Source organism: Dendrobates tinctorius, unplaced genomic scaffold (genome assembly GCF_039654945.1).
Source record: "Dendrobates tinctorius isolate UK_male_01 unplaced genomic scaffold, ASM3965494v1 ptg000008l, whole genome shotgun sequence".
In the NCBI taxonomy this organism is placed as follows: Eukaryota; Metazoa; Chordata; class Amphibia; order Anura; family Dendrobatidae; genus Dendrobates; species Dendrobates tinctorius.
The window spans coordinates 57,325,568-57,341,068 of NW_027361676.1; the positions used below are offsets into that span (position 1 = coordinate 57,325,568).

A 15,501-nucleotide genomic window follows, 5' to 3' on the forward strand; every position below is an offset into this window, starting at 1 on the left:
TGACGGGGGGTGACTGGGGGCTGTATATGATGACGGGGGGGTGACTGGGGGCTGTATATGATGACGGGGGGTGACTGGGGCCTGTATATGATGAAGGGGGGTGACTGGGGGCTGTATATGATGACGGGGGGGTGACTGGGGGCTGTGTATGATGACGGGGGGTGACTGGGGGCTGTATATGATGAAGGGGGGGTGACTGGGGGCTGTATATGATGAAGGGGGGTGACTGGGGGCTTCACAGGATGAAGGGGGGATGAGTGGGGGCTTCACATGATGAAGGGGGGTGAGTGGGGCTGCACATGATGAAGGGGGGGTGAGTGGGGCTGCATATGATGAAGGGGGGTGAGTGGGGCTGCATATGATGAAGGGGGGGTGAGTGGGGCTGTACATGATGAAGTGGGGGATAAGTGGGGCTGCACATGATGAAGTGGGGGATAAGGGGGACTGCACATGATGAATTGGGGGTAAGGGGCACTGCACATGAAGTGGGGGTAAGGGGGACTGCACATGATGTGGGGGTAAAATTAACTGCACATGATGATGGGGGAGTGGGGCTGCACATGAAGTTGGGGGGGAAGGGGACTGCACATGATGAAATGGAAGGGGGGATAAGGGGCTGCAAATGATGAAGCGGCACTGCAGATGAAGTGAGTGGGTGATAGGGGACTGCAATGGATGAAGTAAGGGGACTTCAAATTAAAGTGGGGACATTAAAGTGGATCCCCTATGGCCAGAATCACGTTGGGCGATTTTGTGCGTATTGGCCGTAGGCCTACAGCTTATGTGCAACGTCTTTTTAGGCCATGTCCACACGTGGTGGAATGGTGGCGGGTTTTCCGTATGGACCCGCAGCAAACCAAGTGCTGCGGTCCGTACGGCTGTCAATTCCCGCACGGGGACCGCAGCGCTCAGGTGGGAAGGGGGGTACAGGGGCCCAGGTTTTATGAACAGCCCCGGGCCCATAGTCCACTTAATCCGCCACTGCCCGACACAGTATATTATATAGTATCAATATAATGTACGGTATTCCATTGTATAAAGAACTTCATGAGCGACATGTTGCATTAAATATCTGGGATCTTTTTTTCCCTTCTCTTCTGATAGCAGGTGGGATTGGGTTTGATGGGTGATGAGGGAATAACATTTAAAGGATAAGATTTGGTAATTGTTTTCAGTATTTAAAACGAACATGGTAAAAAATATGAATAATTTAATACAGGGTATATTATGGAAAGAAATTAAAATGAACATATCTACTGCAAAATAATTTAATAGAGCAATTAAATATCACTGTGACATTGTGACTATGCACACCTAGACACAAGTAGACCTAGGTACCTCTGAAAGTTATGATTTTTGTTATTTGTATATCACAGAAATAATATCCCGATAAAGCTACAATCAAGGCCTTATTCGCACGTCTGCCATGTTTTCTCGCGCGTAAAAACAGGGCACGTGATTCTGTAGTGAATTGAATCAAACAAAGCAGAGAATGAAAAATGTGCAAAAATACCTTGCAGTAAGACATATAATAGTAGTCAGCAAGTGCTGATAAAAAGATGACAACAAGTACAGGGTATCAGGGTATCAAGGTAACCACTATTGAAGCAGGGGTTACCTTGACGTGGTGGAGCAGCTTGGCATACATTTTTTTGCAAAAAAGTATCGACTAAATACCCTGTATTTGTTGTCATCTTTTTATCAGCACTTGCTGACTACTATTATATGTCTTACTGTAAGGTATTTTTGCACATTTTTCATTCTGTGCTTTGTTTGTGTTTCAGTCAGTGGGTGGTGTGAACATTGTCCCACAGACTTGTTCACATTTGTACATGTCACATGTGTTTTTAATCCAGTGAATTGGATCAGTAGAGATGAACAGATCTGTGGAAGTTCTGGATTTAGTACCCCACCGAACTTTAGTCCACAGTTTGGTTCGGGTACCAGAACTTGAAACTGAACCCGAACCCCAATGAGGAAACTCTCTCTCTTTCCGGACTTCCAGCAGAATCTCGTGTTCGGAGTTCAGCTGCGACTTTACAGTTTGGGGTCTGCCATCTCTAATCATCAGTGATTGGTCACTGTGTTACTTTTTTCCCCATTGGTATTTTTTTCTGACCAAAAATAAATCCTGAAAGCTTTTCCTACCCAGTACAATGTTAGTGACTGACAGCACATGGACTGTGCATTGGTACCATCACGTGCAGTCCATCATTTCCCCGGAACCATAGACTTGTATGAGTCATTTTCTTCAGAATCAAAAACAGATATGTCCCCATGATTTATGGGTACACGGACATGTGAAGAGCCCAGCAGAATATAATATGCTAACCGTGAAGAACACTGATATCCGTGGGTCACGTATCTGTTCTGTCTGAATGTCTATAATGTAGTCGCTGATCTTTTGCTACATTTCTGCTCGGGAGGAGAGCAGGTTCCATACGCTGCGTGACACGCATCTGACTTTTGTCTGCAACTATTCCTTAATCGCATTCGGCATTCCTTTCTGGCCAACTACTTTACTGCAATTGGATGACTTTTTCAACGTCTTAATTGGCTTTACTCTCCAAGGAATAAAAAAAAGAGAGACAATCCCGAGCTGGAACCCAACTGGCACTCCCAGTTATGTGAAGTCATCCGAGTTAAGTTGACTAATACAGATAGGGGACCGGGATACATTTCATGCCTGTGCAGTAGAGAATGAAGTGTCAGCAGTACAAGGATGTGAGAGTGATAGGAAAATGGAATTTACATTTTTCTAAAAAAAATAAAAATAAATCTTAAAGTAGTTTTGTTTTCGAAAGTCAATGATTAATTTGGGACAATAATTGTATGAAATCTTAATAATGCCAAATGACACACAAACCCGCGGCATTGGGAGATCGGGGATGTAAAAAGCTGCCAAAAATCCAAAATGAAAAAATAAAAGTTGCAAAATGTCAAAATGCTTTTTTTTGGAAGAGGAGTGTAAGCGTTACTAAAGACGTGAAGCCTTGGATTATTCCTCTAGCTTTGTGGTACTGTATAATAAGCACTGTAATCCCAGTCTCCTCAAGTTCGTGATTCCTAGCGAGTGTATGGTACAAGCAACTGGTGCGGTTTGACAGGTCCGGAGGCCATTCCTACATGCTGTCACTGCTGTTTGCTGCTAGCTAGTTACTCATACATGCAATGTTTGGAATGGGAGAATGAAGTAATCTGTTTGTAAACAGGCGGTGAAAGACTATTCTTCACATTGGGATTTCCTATGAATTCTTTAATCCACTGTTTGATAGCTCTGTTTCCTCACATACCACAGATAAACACCAGGGATGCCATATACAACGTTTTACATCCTAAACTGGGAAACCACAGCACAACCTGCTACATGTGCCACCATCACCGTGTAAGGTACAATACTTTGGGTAACAAGGTCCAATACTTGGGGTAACAAGGTACAATACTCGTGGTAACAAGGTACAATACTTGGGGTAACAAGGTACAATACTTGGGGTAACAAGGTACAATACTTGGGGTAACAAGGTCCAGTACTTGGGGTAACAAGGTCCAATACTTGGGGTAACAAGGTCCAATACTTGGGGTAACAAGGTCCAGTACTTGGGGTAACAAGGTCCAATACTTGGGGTAACAAGGTCCAATACTTGGGGTAACAAGGTCCAGTACTTGGGGTAACAAGGTCCAATACTTGGGATAACAAGGTCCAGTACTTGGGGCAACAAGGTCCAATACTTGGGGCAACAAGGTACAATACTTGGGGTAACAAGGTACAATACTTGGGGTAACAAGGTACAATACTTGGGGTAACAAGGTACAATACTTGGGATAACAAGGTACAATACTTGGGGTAACAAGGTACAATACTTGGGGTAACAAGGTACAATACTTGGGGTAACAAGGTCCAATACTTGGGGTAACAAGGTCCAATACTTGGGGTAACAAGGTCCAGTACTTGGGGTAACAAGGTCCAATACTTGGGGTAACAAGGTCCAGTACTTGGGGTAACAAGGTCCAGTACTTGGGGTAACAAGGTCCAATACTTGGGATAACAAGGTCCAGTACTTGGGGCAACAAGGTCCAATACTTGGGGTAACAAGGTACAATACTTGGGGTAACAAGGTACAATACTTGGGGTAACAAGGTACAATACTTGGGGTAACAAGGTACAATACTTGGGGTAACAAGGTACAATACTTGGGGCAACAAGGTACAATACTTGGGGCAACAAGGTACAATACTTGGGGCAACAAGGTACAATACTTGGGGCAACAAGGTACAATACTTGGGGCAACAAGGTCCAATACTTGGGGCAACAAGGTCCAGTACTTGGGGTAACAAGGTCCAGTACTTGGGGCAACAAGGTCCAATACTTGGGGCAACAAGGTACAATACTTGGGGTAACAAGGTACAATACTTGGGGTAACAAGGTACAATACTTGATCCGTCGAGCCAACGGATTGTGACTGACGGCAAAAAGCTGATGTGTGAAAGGGGCCTAAGCCATAGTTTACTGTCACATAGAAATCATCATTCTGTTTACGATACGATGATGTAACGAATCGAGAATTTGTGCAACATTTCTACAAAAGAGGCAATAACCTTATAGCACAAATCCATTTGTCCATAAAATGCACCACAAAGTGAATCAACACCACATATAATACGGAAAACATAAAGGAAAATATCAATCCCCCAAAAAAACAAGTCAGACCTTATAGGAGGAAGGTGAGCTCTGTGTCTACACCTTTGTAGCTACTGAAGAATAAATACTGTTATCTCCTGATGTCTATGATGTCTATGTTTACTTAGCATTAGGAAATAGTAATACTGTGCCCCCTGGTCTGGGAGCTAGATCTCCACAATATAACATGCACATCAACCTCACAAGGCGCACCACCCCACCAAGGCACATTGTAGATTCGGGCAACCGGTCCTACTTCATTTACTGAGCAGTTCACAAAAAAAAACATAAAAGCTTTTCATATTATGGAAACAAATTGTGTCTGAAAGGCTGAAGTGAGTGAAAACACGTGCTGCTATAGTGCGAGGAATTCTTAGCATGTCATAAAATGCCTGTTAACCTGTGTGTGGACAAATGGATGCACTGTGTATGGAGGCACGCTGCTAGCTCGCTGCTCATGGAATGTCAGAAAATGATATAGCGGAGGTTCCCCCCCAGCTCGGACCCCCACTGATGCCCTGACATAATGGCCTTTGGACCCAGCTAGGATGTATGGAGATTGTCATCACTCACATCAGTCCCTGTCCCTGGTGGGACTCCGAATCTAATCCCCTTATTCCACACAGGCATACTTACACACACGCCAATCCGAAAGTACAGTACACTCCTGAAAGCCATGCCAACGTGTAAGGACATTACTGAGGCACCAATCAGTAAGAAATACACAGCCATCAAAAACCTCTGCAGATACAGTTGTGGAAAATGCAGCTGACTTGACATATAGTATATTTACACCATTTATGTTACTAAAGGGAAAATCTGCAGCATAAATCGACTTTTTTAATATTTCGAATCTGCAGCTCTCGACCATTTATGTTGTAAATTTTCATAAAATCTCATCCTCAGTGCTGCAACTATAACACGCAGCCGATTTCCAGACTCAGAAACTGGGATGGAAAATCTGTTGGATATGAGTACTGTGGGCACATACACTAACATTGTAAATAAGCCATGAAATAACAAATTGGAGAATCCCTTTAAATTCTAATTGAGCCTGCTGCTTGTATTGAGTATCACTAGTGCAGCCATGGTCCATTACATCCAAAAAGCACATGCTGTGCAAAGAAAGGATATCTCCTATTAATTACAGTGTACCGGAAAACATAATTATTATCATTTTCTTCAAAAACACTTTGGACTAAATTGATGCATCGGCTGTGAGAACGACACCGTACTAAAATACTATAAGCCTCATTCAGACGTCAGTGAGTTTTCTCATGCACAAAAAACACCTCGATTTCCATCAGCGTTTGGTCCATGGATCGGCTTTTACCATCAGTTATATTCCCGTATGTAACCCATTGACTTACAGTATATGGTGATTTGGATCAGTGACTTAGATAAAACATGGGCATGCACGCTTTTGATCTTTTTTTGTGGATTATGCGGTCACAAAAAAACACAAATGTGTGAACAGCCACAGAAACTGTAAAGGGTTACATGTTCTATCTACTAAAAACACAGAAATTCTAAATGAAACACGGACGTCTGCATGAGGCCTAAGAGTGATCGGGATTCTGCACTCCCTAGTAAAATAGCCACTTACTATAGAGAGAGATTAGCGAATCTTTCCAAATTATTAAACGTCATTCTGCTCCATTTACTACAAAGTACAAAAGAGCGCCATTGTCAATAAACTGTGCGCTACCAGATGTGCCCCAAATGAACACGGCCCATCAAACACCTCCACCAGCGTCATGGCCATCAACGACCCACACATCTCACACCGTTCTTCCATCTCCTCTGACTTAATTCTTTTACGTTATTTTGGCCTTTTGTTACTGTCCTTTTCTTTGTGCTTTTTCCCCGGTAAAATGACGGCCATCAGGGTGACAACCAAACAGAAGCCTCTTGTAGTGAACGGGCTCCGCATGCAGCCATTTGTATCCATAAAAAGGACGCACTTTGGCGAGAGTTACAGAATGTTTTTATGGTTCCTATAAACGAAAAGAAAACTAGAACGATGAACGATTGTGTGAACTCAGCCATTAGAGGAGCTGCAGATATTTTGCTAATAAAAAGCAACAAGTAAATAAACAAATAAACCTAATGCTACATCAACAAGCAAACAAACAAATAACAGCTGCTCAGTTTATGGCATCAGGCCAAACTGCAATTTCTGAGCTTCGTTTCTTTTGTAATGTCTTTGAATCCAGAAAAACCCAAAAGTTCTGCCCTGAGACTCCGAATTCAGCTCCTACTGTCTGTACCAGCTGCTTATGGTGCCGTCAGTGAGCGCTACTGTGCTGTCAGAGGAGGGCGGGTGACCTGGGGTGGCACAGCTACATCAGGTGCCCTGTCATTGAGTGCCAGAGTGCTGTCAGAGGAGGCTGGGTGTCCTGGGCTGGCACAGCTGCTTATGGTGCCCTGTCAGTGAGCGCCACTGTCCTGTCAGAGGAGGACGGGTGCCCTGAGGTGGCACAGTTGCATCTGGTGCCCTGTCATTGAATGCCAGAGTGCTGTCAGAGGAGGCTGGGTGCCCTGTCAGTGAGCGCCACTGTGCTGTCAAAGGAGGCTGGGTGCCCTGGGATGGCACAGCAGCATCTGGTGCCCTGTCAGTGAGCGCCACTGTGCTGTTAGAGGAGTCTCAGTGCCCTGGGGTGGCACAGCTGCTTATGGTGCCCTGTCAGTGAGCGCCACTGTGCTGTCAGTTGGGGCTAAGTGCCCTGGAGTGCCACATCAGCATCTGGTGCCCACTCAGTAAGTGCCATTGTGCTGTTAGAGGAGCCTAGGTGCCCTGGATGGCACAGCAGCATCTGGTGCCTTGTCAGTAAGTGCCACTGTGTTATAAGCTGAGTCTCAGTGCCCTGCAGTGGCACAGCAGCACCTGGTGCCCTGTCACTGGGCTTTCAGAGGAGGTTGGATGTCCTGGGGTGGCACAGCAGCATCTGGTGCCCTGTCAGTGAGCGCCACTGTGCTGTTAGAAGAGGCTGGGTGCCCTGGGGTGGCACAGATTCATCTGGTGCCCTGTCAGTGAGTGCCACTGTGCTGTCAGAGGAAGCTGGGTGCCCTGGGGTGGCACAGCTGCTTATGGTGCCCTGTCAGTGAGCGCCATTCTGCTGTCAGTTGGGGCTAAGTGCCATGGAGTGCCACAGCAGCATCTGGTGCCCTGTCAGTGAGTGCCATTGTGCTGTCAGAGGAGGCTGGGTGCCCTGGGGTGGCACAGCAGCATTTAGTGTTGTCAGTGAGTACCACTGTGCTGTCAAAGGAGTCTCGATGCCCTTGGCTGGCACAGCAACATTTGGTGCCTTGTCAGTAAGTGACAATATGTTATAAGCTCGGTCTCAGTGCCCTGAGATGGCACAGCAGCATCTGGTGCCCTGTCAGTGAGTGCCAGAGTGCTGTCAGAGGAGGCTGGGTGCCCTGGGGTGGCACAGCAGCATCTGGTGCCCTGTCAGTGAGCGTTAATGTGCTGTCAGAGTAGGCTGGGTGCCCTGGGGTGGCACAGCTACATCTGGTGCCCTGTCAGTGAGCGTTAATGTGCTGTCAGAGGAGGCTGGGTGCCCTGGGGTGGCACAGCTACATCTGGTGCCCTGTCAGTGAGCGTTAATGTGCTGTCAGAGGAGGCTGGGTGCCCTGGGGTGGCACAGCTACATCTGGTGCCCTGACAGTGAGCGTTAATGTGGTGTCAGAGGAGGCTGGGTGCCCTGGGGTGGCACAGCTGCTTATGGTGCCCTGTCAGTGAGTGCCACTGTGCTGTCAGCCGGGTTTGGGTGCCCTGGGGTGGCACAGCTACATCTGGTGCCCTGACAGTGAGCGTTAATGTGGTGTCAGAGGAGGCTGGGTGCCCTGGGGTGGCACAGCTGCTTATGGTGCCCTGTCAGTGAGTGCCACTGTGCTGTCAGCCGGGTTTGGGTGCCCTGGGCTGGCACAGCTGGCACCCAGCATCCCCCCACACTGGACACAGTCTCCAAGCCAGTTCTTACCTTGAAGTCGCCAAATTCCGGCTCGTCGTAGTAGCCCTGTCCCGACTCATACGCGACGTCCCCCTGGATGAGCGCTGTGTATAGGAAGAGGAGCGCGACTTCCAGCAAGTGCATTTTCCAGTCCGGACTGTGGCTCAGCTCCTGGTTTTGGGCACAGCGAGCTCCAGTGATCCCTCACTCAGTGCAGCAAGTCCCTCAGCATCAGCCTCTTCCCAGCAAAGGTGGCCAAGGAGCAGCAGAAAGTTGTCTCAGGAGGTCGCACATCCGAGGAGCTCGCTGCAATCTAGTCGTGCTGCCGGGTGTAATGCCAGCATGGGGACCTGCGTGCGAGGGGGGCAGCGCTGCCTGGCATCAGGACACAGCAGTGGTCGGCATGAGCAGGGGGTGATAATGAGAAGCATGCAGGGATGGCAGCAGGTCTGAGGCAGAGTGCGGTGGGGGAGGAGGCTGCGCTCACTACTCCTCCCCCTCATCCCGCATTGCAAGTGCTCGTCTCCTCCTGCTCACTCCTCATCTCCTCCCTCTTGTCAGTTGCAGGGGCTGGAATTAGGGAAAGTCTCAGGACCGCAACGATGAACAGCTGTTCTGCCAGTGTGCAGGTCGGGCATGGAGCATGTTGCCATGCTGAGCACACTGGCAGGGGACGATTAAGCTGCCTGCACCATGGCATATGGTATAACCCCACATTACATGTATGTGACCGGAGCTGTCTGCACCATGGCATATGGTATAACCCCACATTACATGTATGTGACCGGAGCTGTCTGTACCATGGCATATGGTATAACCCCACATTACATGTATGTGACCGGTGCTGCCTGTACCATGGCATATGGTATAACCCCACACTACATGTATGTGACCGGTGCTGTCTGTACCATGGTATATGGTATAACCCCACACTACATGTATGTGACCGGTGCTGTCTGTACCATGGTATATGGTATAACCCCACATTACATGTATGTGACCGGTGCTGTCTGTACCATGGGATATGGTATAACCCCACATTACATGTATGTGACCGGTGCTGTCTGTGCCATGGTATATGGTATAACCCCACATTACATGTATGTGACCGGTGCTGCCTGCACCATGGTATATGGTATAACCCCACATTACATGTATGTGACCGGTGCTGTCTGTACCATGGCATATGGTATAACCCCACATTACATGTATGTGACCGGAGCTGTCTGTACCATGGTATATGGTATAACCCCACATTACATGTATGTGACCGGTGCTGTCTGTACCATGGCATATGGTATAACCCCACACTACATGTATGTGACCGGTGCTGCCTGTACCATGGTATATGGTATAACCCCACATTACATGTATGTGACTGGTGCTGCCTGCACCATGGCATATGGTATAACCCCACACTACATGTATGTGACCGGAGCTGCCTGCACCATGGCATATGGTATAACCCCACATTACATGTATGTGACCGGTGCTGCCTGCACCATGGCATATGGTATAACCCCACACTACATGTATGTGACCGGTGCTGCCTGTACCATGGCATATGGTATAACCCCACATTACATGTATGTGACCGGTGCTGCCTGTGCCATGGTATATGGTATAACCCCACATTACATGTATGTGACCGGAGCTGCCTGTACCATGGTATATGGTATATCCCCACATTACATGTATGTGACCGGTGCTGCCTGTACCATGGTATATGGTATAACCCCACATTACATGTATGTGACCGGTGCTGCCTGTACCATGGTATATGGTATAACCCCACACTACATGTATGTGACCGGTGCTGCCTGTACCATGGTATATGGTATAACCCCACATTACATGTATGTGACCGGTGCTGCCTGTGCCATGGTATATGGTATAACCCCACACTACATGTATGTGACTGGTGCTGCCTGCACCATGGCATATGGTATAACCCCACACTACATGTATGTGACCGGTGCTGCCTGTACCATGGCATATGGTATAACCCCACATTACATGTATGTGACTGGTGCTGCCTGCACCATGGCATATGGTATAACCCCACACTACATGTATGTGACCGGAGCTGCCTGCACCATGGCATATGGTATAACCCCACATTACATGTATGTGACCGGTGCTGCCTGCACCATGGTATATGGTATAACCCCACACTACATGTATGTGACCGGTGCTGCCTGTACCATGGCATATGGTATAACCCCACATTACATGTATGTGACCGGTGCTGCCTGTGCCATGGTATATGGTATAACCCCACATTACATGTATGTGACCGGAGCTGCCTGTACCATGGTATATGGTATAACCCCACATTACATGTATGTGACCGGTGCTGCCTGTACCATGGTATATGGTATAACCCCACATTACATGTATGTGACCGGTGCTGCCTGTACCATGGTATATGGTATAACCCCACACTACATGTATGTGACCGGTGCTGCCTGTACCATGGCATATGGTATAACCCCACACTACATGTATGTGACCGGTGCTGCCTGTGCCATGGTATATGGTATAACCCCACATTACATGTATGTGACCGGTGCTGCCTGTACCATGGCATATGGTATAACCCCACACTACATGTATGTGACCGGTGCTGCCTGTACCATGGTATATGGTATAACCCCACACTACATGTATGTGACCGGTGCTGCCTGTACCATGGTATATGGTATAACCCCACACTACATGTATGTGACCGGAGCTGCCTGTACCATGGTATATGGTATAACCCCACATTACATGTATGTGACCGGAGCTGCCTGTACCATGGTATATGGTATAACCCCACACTACATGTATGTGACCGGTGCTGCCTGTACCATGGCATATGGTATAACCCCACACTACATGTATGTGACCGGTGCTGCCTGTACCATGGTATATGGTATAACCCCACATTACATGTATGTGACCGGTGCTGTCTGTACCATGGTATATGGTATAACCCCACACTACATGTATGTGACCGGAGCTGCCTGTACCATGGTATATGGTATAACCCCACATTACATGTATGTGACCGGTGCTGCCTGTACCATGGTATATGGTATAACCCCACATTACATGTATGTGACCGGTGCTGCCTGTACCATGGTATATGGTATAACCCCACACTACATGTATGTGACCGGTGCTGCCTGTACCATGGTATATGGTATAACCCCACATTACATGTATGTGACCGGTGCTGCCTGTACCATGGTATATGGTATAACCCCACATTACATGTATGTGACCGGTGCTGTCTGTACCATGGTATATGGTATAACCCCACACTAAATGTATGTGACCGGAGCTGCCTGTACCATGGTATATGGTATAACCCCACATTACATGTATGTGACCGGTGCTGCCTGTACCATGGTATATGGTATAACCCCACATTACATGTATGTGACCGGTGCTGCCTGTACCATGGTATATGGTATAACCCCACACTACATGTATGTGACCGGTGCTGCCTGTACCATGGCATATGGTATAACCCCACACTACATGTATGTGACCGGAGCTGCCTGTACCATGGCATATGGTATAACCCCACATTACATGTATGTGACCGGAGCTGCCTGTACCATGGTATATGGTATAACCCCACATTACATGTATGTGACCGGTGCTGCCTGTACCATGGTATATGGTATAACCCCACACTACATGTATGTGACCGGTGCTGCCTGTACCATGGCATATGGTATAACCCCACACTACATGTATGTGACCGGAGCTGCCTGTACCATGGTATATGGTATAACCCCACATTACATGTATGTGACCGGTGCTGCCTGTACCATGGTATATGGTATAACCCCACATTACATGTATGTGACCGGTGCTGCCTGTACCATGGTATATGGTATAACCCCACACTACATGTATGTGACCGGTGCTGCCTGTACCATGGCATATGGTATAACCCCACACTACATGTATGTGACCGGAGCTGCCTGTACCATGGCATATGGTATAACCCCACATTACATGTATGTGACCGGAGCTGCCTGTACCATGGTATATGGTATAACCCCACATTACATGTATGTGACCGGTGCTGCCTGTACCATGGTATATGGTATAACCCCACACTACATGTATGTGACCGGAGCTGCCTGTACCATGGCATATGGTATAACCCCACATTACATGTATGTGACCGGTGCTGCCTGTACCATGGTATATGGTATAACCCCACACTACATGTATGTGACCGGTGCTGCCTGTACCATGGCATATGGTATAACCCCACACTACATGTATGTGACCGGAGCTGCCTGCACCATGGCATATGGTATAACCCCACATTACATGTATGTGACCGGAGCTGCCTGTACCATGGTATATGGTATAACCCCACACTACATGTATGTGACCGGTGCTGCCTGTACCATGGCATATGGTATAACCCCACACTACATGTATGTGACCGGAGCTGCCTGTACCATGGCATATGGTATAACCCCACACTACATGTATGTGACCGGTGCTGCCTGTGCCATGGTATATGGTATAACCCCACATTACATGTATGTGACCGGTGCTGCCTGTACCATGGCATATGGTATAACCCCACACTACATGTATGTGACCGGTGCTGCCTGTACCATGGTATATGGTATAACCCCACATTACATGTATGTGACCGGTGCTGCCTGTACCATGGCATATGGTATAACCCCACACTACATGTATGTGACCGGAGCTGCCTGTACCATGGCATATGGTATAACCCCACACTACATGTATGTGACCGGTGCTGCCTGTGCCATGGTATATGGTATAACCCCACATTACATGTATGTGACCGGTGCTGCCTGTACCATGGCATATGGTATAACCCCACACTACATGTATGTGACCGGTGCTGCCTGTACCATGGTATATGGTATAACCCCACATTACATGTATGTGACCGGAGCTGCCTGTACCATGGTATATGGTATAACCCCACACTACATGTATGTGACCGGTGCTGCCTGTACCATGGCATATGGTATAACCCCACACTACATGTATGTGACCGGAGCTGCCTGTACCATGGTATATGGTATAACCCCACATTACATGTATGTGACCGGAGCTGCCTGTACCATGGTATATGGTATAACCCCACACTACATGTATGTGACCGGTGCTGCCTGTACCATGGCATATGGTATAACCCCACACTACATGTATGTGACCGGTGCTGCCTGTACCATGGTATATGGTATAACCCCACATTACATGTATGTGACCGGTGCTGTCTGTACCATGGTATATGGTATAACCCCACACTACATGTATGTGACCGGAGCTGCCTGTACCATGGTATATGGTATAACCCCACATTACATGTATGTGACCGGTGCTGCCTGTACCATGGTATATGGTATAACCCCACATTACATGTATGTGACCGGTGCTGCCTGTACCATGGTATATGGTATAACCCCACACTACATGTATGTGACCGGTGCTGCCTGTACCATGGCATATGGTATAACCCCACACTACATGTATGTGACCGGAGCTGCCTGTACCATGGTATATGGTATAACCCCACACTACATGTATGTGACCGGTGCTGCCTGTACCATGGCATATGGTATAACCCCACACTACATGTATGTGACCGGAGCTGCCTGTACCATGGTATATGGTATAACCCCACATTACATGTATGTGACCGGTGCTGCCTGTACCATGGTATATGGTATAACCCCACATTACATGTATGTGACCGGTGCTGCCTGCACCATGGCATATGGTATAACCCCACATTACATGTATGTGACCGGAGCTGTCTGTACCATGGCATATGGTATAACCCCACACTACATGTATGTGACCGGAGCTGCCTGCACCATGGCATATGGTACAACCCCACATTACATGTATGTGACCGGAGCTGTCTGTACCATGGCATATGGTATAACCCCACATTACATGTATGTGACCGGTGCTGCCTGTACCATGGTATATGGTATAACCCCACACTACATGTATGTGACCGGTGCTGCCTGTACCATGGCATATGGTATAACCCCACACTACATGTATGTGACCGGAGCTGTCTGTACCATGGCATATGGTATAACCCCACATTACATGTATGTGACCGGAGCTGCCTGTACCATGGCATATGGTATAACCCCACACTACATGTATGTGACCGGTGCTGCCTGTACCATGGTATATGGTATAACCCCACACTACATGTATGTGACCGGTGCTGCCTGTACCATGGTATATGGTATAACCCCACATTACATGTATGTGACCGGTGCTGCCTGTACCATGGCATATGGTATAACCCCACACTACATGTATGTGACCGGTGCTTCCTGCACCATGGCATATGGTATAACCCCACACTACATGTATGTGACCGGAGCTGCCTGTGCCATGGTATATGGTATAACCCCACATTACATGTATGTGACCGGAGCTGTCTGTACCATGGCATATGGTATAACCCCACACTACATGTATGTGACCGGAGCTGCCTGTGCCATGGTATATGGTATAACCCCACATTACATGTATGTGACCGGAGCTGTCTGTACCATGGCATATGGTATAACCCCACATTACATGTATGTGACCGGTGCTGCCTGCACCATGGTATATGGTATAACCCCACACTACATGTATGTGACCGGAGCTGCCTGTACCATGGCATATGGTATAACCCCACATTACATGTATGTGACCGGTGCTGCCTGTACCATGGCATATGGTATAACCCCACATTACATGTATGTGACCGGAGCTGCCTGCACCATGGTATATGGTATAACCCCACATTACATGTATGTGACCGGTGCTGCCTGTACCATGGCATATGGTATAACC

The 15,501-nt window shown here is 47.7% G+C and overlaps 1 protein-coding gene across 2 annotated transcripts in view; it reads right to left on the reverse strand.

Moving 5' to 3' along the window:
• VEGFC (vascular endothelial growth factor C) overlaps window positions 1-9,168 on the reverse strand; it is a 262,031-nt gene extending 252,863 nt beyond the window's left edge. Inside the window, exon 1 of one of the 2 annotated variants that reach the window (XM_073577748.1) lies at window positions 8,665-9,151. In XM_073577748.1, coding sequence (XP_073433849.1) covers window positions 8,665-8,778 — 114 coding nt within the window. In that variant the 5' untranslated portion in view covers window positions 8,779-9,151. Of the gene's footprint in view, window positions 1-8,664 lie in introns of both variants that reach the window. The other variant, XM_073577738.1, reaches the window with a different exon arrangement.
• Window positions 9,169-15,501: the final 6,333 nt, after the last annotated feature.